At 46.3% G+C, this 5,057-nt stretch overlaps 1 protein-coding gene across 1 annotated transcript; it reads left to right on the top strand.

Moving 5' to 3' along the window:
• Window positions 1-480: 480 nt before the first annotated feature.
• Window positions 481-3,172, top strand: LOC122040048 (protein NRT1/ PTR FAMILY 4.3-like). The gene is made up of 6 exons (XM_042599420.1): window positions 481-580; window positions 670-784; window positions 906-1,123; window positions 1,282-1,707; window positions 1,801-1,931; window positions 2,011-3,172. The coding sequence occupies exons 1-6, from the start codon at window positions 566-568 to the stop codon at window positions 2,966-2,968; spliced, it is 1,863 nt and encodes a 620-aa protein (XP_042455354.1). The 5' UTR covers window positions 481-565; the 3' UTR covers window positions 2,969-3,172.
• The last annotated feature ends 1,885 nt before the right edge of the window (window positions 3,173-5,057 follow it).

Raw genomic sequence — 5,057 nt, 5'->3', positions numbered from 1 at the left:
CTCGACAACTTGACCAAGTCATGGGATGGAATATGTCGACAGCATTTCCTACTCACTCTCGTTTCCTTGGAAGCTGATTAGTCAGGCGGGACAAAATTTGTCACTCCCCCTGGCTCCATCCACGGAGAGAATCTGTTTCAACTCGATTCCATCCCACGTCCCTTACCATCACTACCTACAATTGACATTGCCAATTCATTATTTTATTGCTGATTAACTCGGTTTCAACGGAGTGATCAAGCAAGATAATATATTTCTGCCATAGGGTGATTCAACACAATCAGCTAGCTAGGACCCATGCCACGTTAACCGAGGTAATCACTGTAAGAATAAACGGAGGAGGCATCAAAGGACAAACGAAACAGTGGGGTAGTGTAGCCGTGCCGGCCAGGGGAGCGGCATCCTCTAGGTGACGCCTCACTCGCTCTATTTTAACTCCCGATGCTCCCTCCATCTCCTCTTACATTCGACTAGCTACTCTTCCATTTCCTATGCTATTTTCCCATCGGTTGCTCCGATCCTTGTAGCCACTGGCCTGATCTTTTGCTACAGCTTTGCATTCGCAATGGCAGCAGTCGATGTGTGTATATATCAACTGCGTACCTCTCGAAGGCGCTAGCTAGCTGTTCATTGACGCTATTTAATTTCTCTGCTTGCTGCTGTATGCAGGAGAAGAGCATGGCGATGGAGGTAGACGAGGCCGGTGCCAGCGGCGAACACGCTCCTCCCCAATCATCGTGGCGGCTGAGGAAAGGCGGTTACAGAGCCACCATGTTCGTATTTGGTAAGAGTTGTATATATATATATATATATATATATGTATGTATACACACACTATCTTTATTGAGATTATGATCTCTAATCTTGAGAATTAATTTAATTAATTAATGAATTATGGGGTACAGTGATGTCGGGATTGGACAGCGTGGGATTCGTTGCGAACATGGTGGGCTTGGTCATCTACTTCATTGTGGTGTTGCACTTCGACTTGGCGGAGGCTTCCACCACGCTCACCAACTTTATGGGTGCAACTTTCCTCATCTCCTTGCTGGGAGGTTTCATCTCTGATACCTACATGACCCGCCTCAATACGGTTCTCGTCTTCGGAATTTTTGAAATACTGGTAACTCTTAACTATTAGATTACATTTTTAGAGATATATATTGAAAAGTATATATATATATATATAATCATTTATTTATTTATGAAAAGATTTTGCAGCTTGTATATATGATCCTCCGTAGCTAGATGTTTAACTATTTATTTATTCATGGATTGAAGGGTTATGGGCTTTTAACCGTACAAGCCCACAAAAGCAGTTTGCGGCCGCCAGCCACGTGCTTTACGTGCCCGCTCAGGGGCGGCAACTTGCGGCTGTTCGAGACGACGTTGTGCCTGCTCGCTGTGGGCTTCGGCGGCACGCGCGGGGCGTTGCCGGCGCTGGGCGCCGACCAGTTCGACAAGAGCAACCCCAAGGAAGCACGTCAACTCACCAGCTACTTCAATTGGCTCCTCCTCAGTGTCACTGTCGGTGCTAGCATCGGCGTCACGTTCATCGTCTGGCTCAGCACCGAGAAGAACCGCTGGGCCTTGGCGTTCTTCATTTGCATGGTCCTCACCGTCGCCGGTTTTATATGCCTCGCCGCAGGGAAGCCTTTCTACCGCGTCCGGGTACCCGGAGACAGCCCAATGCTGAAGCTTATTCAGGTTTATTGATCGATATCCAATATTTATTTATTTGATTTGCAGCGCACGGGTGACTAGCTAGCCTGCTTGATTACCCTTAAAATTATATTGTAGGTTGTCATCGTTTCCATTAGAAATCGGAAATTACCACTGCCGGACAATGCAGATGAACTATATGAGATGGATGAGAAAGACCAGAGCAAGATTAAGCATGAAGAAGTTCTGGATCACACGAGTCAGTTGAGGTATATATATATATTTGATTGAGTTTTTTGATTTTCGAAGCTCCGGAAATTAAGCACGTGCGCCGATGCATGCATGCAGGTTCTTCGACAAGGCCGCAGTGTTGGCTGCAGGGACTAGCCCGGAGCCATGGAAGGTGTGCCCCGTTACCCAAGTCGAGGAGCTTAAGATCATCATCCGCATGCTCCCGATCCTAGCGAGCACGGTCGTGATGAACACCTGCCTGGCGCAATTGCAGACCTTCTCGGTGGAGCAGGGTCGAATGATGGACCTCAGCCTTGGTCATTCCTTCAAGGTCCCCCCTGCCTCCATCCCGGTCATCCCGCTCGTCTTCATGTCTTTCCTTCTCCCCCTCTACAACATGCTCTTTGTCCCCTTCGTCCGTCGCTTCACCGGCCGCCCCTCCGGCATCTCCCACCTCCAGCGCGTGGGAATCGGCCTCGTCCTCTCCGCCGCCTCCATGGCCATAGCCGCCGTCGTCGAGGTCAAGCGGCGTAACGCCTTCGTCCATCACAACGAGCAGATCAGCCTCTTCTGGCTCTCCTTCCAGTATGGTATTTTTGGTATCGCAGACATGTTCACGCTAGTCGGGCTCATGGAGTTCTTCTACAGCGAGGCGCCTACCGGGATGCGGTCCCTCTCCACCTCCCTCTCCTATCTCTCCCTCTCCCTCGGCTACTTCCTCAACACGGTGTTGGTGCAGGCCATCAACGCCGTCACCGCCCGCCTCGCCCGCAGCCACCGTGGATGGATCGAGGGAACCGATCTTAATATCATAAACCTCGACTTGTTCTACTGGTTCCTCTCCATTCTCAGCTGCCTAAACTTTGGGGTATATCTCCTATGTGCCACGTGGTACAAGTACAGGCGAGATTACAAGATCAATGGTACTGATGATCAACTGAAACAACTGCAGCAATCACAAAATGATCCCGATGATCAACTGAAACAACTGCAGCAATCACACAATGATCCCGATGATCAACTGAAACAACTGCAGCAATCACAAAATGATCCTGATGATCAACCTCGGACCTGAGTTTGCGTTCCATGTGTCAGCCACATGCATATATGTATGGTTGCCTATGTAGCTCGTTGCTTTTAGATTGCGTAGGAATTGTGGATCGCAATTGGTGTGTGACCCTGCCGTCTCGTGAGAACTTCCTGTGGCAGCATAGCATTGTACTTCTGTTTTTTACCGGACATTATAAGTTGCTAAGCATCCGAAACATTAATTATTGGTTTCGTAAGGACAAATAACAGTATGAGACGTTCGGACTAGGACCAATAAAGTTCGTTTCTATGTAACATGATTTCATCTCTAGGCAAAAGTGCAATGAATTAAGAAGTTAATTTGATGCAATCAGATCCCAACTTAATCCTATTAAAGAGATTACTAGTGCAGTCATATCTAGTTTAGTCAATAAAGTGTTGGTGTAATTAGACCCTAATGTATCTGGTTGAAGTAATTGTTGATGTAAAAAAAAATGATAAACTTAATTGTTGGTGCGGTTAGTACTAACGGTCCAATTCAAATTTTGATAAATGATAAAGTAAGTTAAGTTAGTTTTATTGTGATCTAATGCTATGACCAAGTGTGCAGGAGAAGGCCAGGTAGGTCGACGGGCCGATTGGATAGTTGACACGAAATCCAGACAGGTCGACGGGCTGACCGGATGTCTGACACGAAGCTCAGATAGGTCGACGGGTCGATCGGATAGTTGGCACGAAGTCCAGACAGGTCGATGGGCTGATCGGATGTCTGACATGAAGTCCAGACGGGTCGACAGGTCGACAGGCTGATCGGACATCTAGCAAGTAAGTTAAAGTAAGTCACTGGAGGGGAGTGACTGTGAGGATGTGTTCCCGGAAAGAGAACTTAGACGCCGATCCAACTTAAAACCATTTCGGAACTCTAAGTTGAGATCTTGACTAGATTCCGGTTTCAGCGAGATGAAATTTAATTACTATTCTTTTTTAACTATGCTAACACTTTGTTTTGCAGGGTGATATAATTTACATTGTGCTTCGGACTAACGTTTTCTTGCAGGGAGTTGAAGCTGCCCGGAAGGGGTCCGGGCGCGTGGAGTGCAAAATCTATCTTCTTACCGCGTCGCCACATGGAGCTCTACAGTTGACTAGGCTACGCCACACTCTAGGCGCCCGGAAGATAAGGAGGGTGAGCCCTGGAGAAAACAACAATTCACTACAACGTCTTCCAACACTTGCTTTGCTGTGCTGTGCTCCTGCGACACTGTGAAGCTTCTCCGACAACGCGCTACTTTTCCTTTTCCTTATTGTTGTCGGTATCATTTCTTTAAAAAAAAAATCCTGTACTTCTACTTGTAATATTTTAACGAATTGTTAGTGGATTGTCCATCGAAAGCACTCAATGAGTGTGAGCCTTGGAGTAGGAGTCGACGAAGGCTCCGAACCAAATAAAATCGATTCCTGTTAGCTTTGCTCTGATTTTATTCTTCCGCTGTGCATTCTAACTCGATAAACAATTTTATTTTAATCGCTATTCACCCCCTCTAGCGAATTCACAATCCAACACTAACTAGCTCTGGGTGAATGGTCCGGTTCTACGGAATTTTTCCACTAGCCACCAGGATAAATTAGGAAACGCTCGTAGCTCAAAAGCCTAGCATCCTTTGATTGCGCACCCCATTTGAAGAAAAAATTCTTACAAATTCGCCCTATCTAGGGATCGAACCACCAGTGCCTGGGTAACAATCTAAATGCCCTATCACTGCACCATAGTCTCGGAGGCTAATTGTTGTTGTAATCATGCTAGACCATCGTTTTATTAAATCAAAGATTATATTTTGATATTTTAAAAATCCAGTATCCAGGTCATTACAAAAAAACCTGAATACCTACCGACAGAATCACATTTCCGTTGGGATATACTGCCGGAGCCATATTCTGTCGATATTTCCTGGGCTTTGCCGAGAATTGGGCAATATTGTCGCTAAGTTGGATAATTAATTGGGCTTACAGATGGTATTTTTTTCGACAGAATTACATTTCCATTGGGAAATATTGACGGAACCACGTTTCGTCGGCAAGTACAGTTGAAAAATTAAGGCACAACCTCGATTTTTCTTATGCGCGCGACTTCTCCT

The sequence above is a fragment of the Zingiber officinale genome, chromosome 2A (genome assembly GCF_018446385.1).
Source record: "Zingiber officinale cultivar Zhangliang chromosome 2A, Zo_v1.1, whole genome shotgun sequence".
Lineage (NCBI taxonomy): Eukaryota > Viridiplantae > Streptophyta > Magnoliopsida > Zingiberales > Zingiberaceae > Zingiber > Zingiber officinale.
This window is presented reverse-complemented; position numbering and strand designations above follow the sequence as displayed.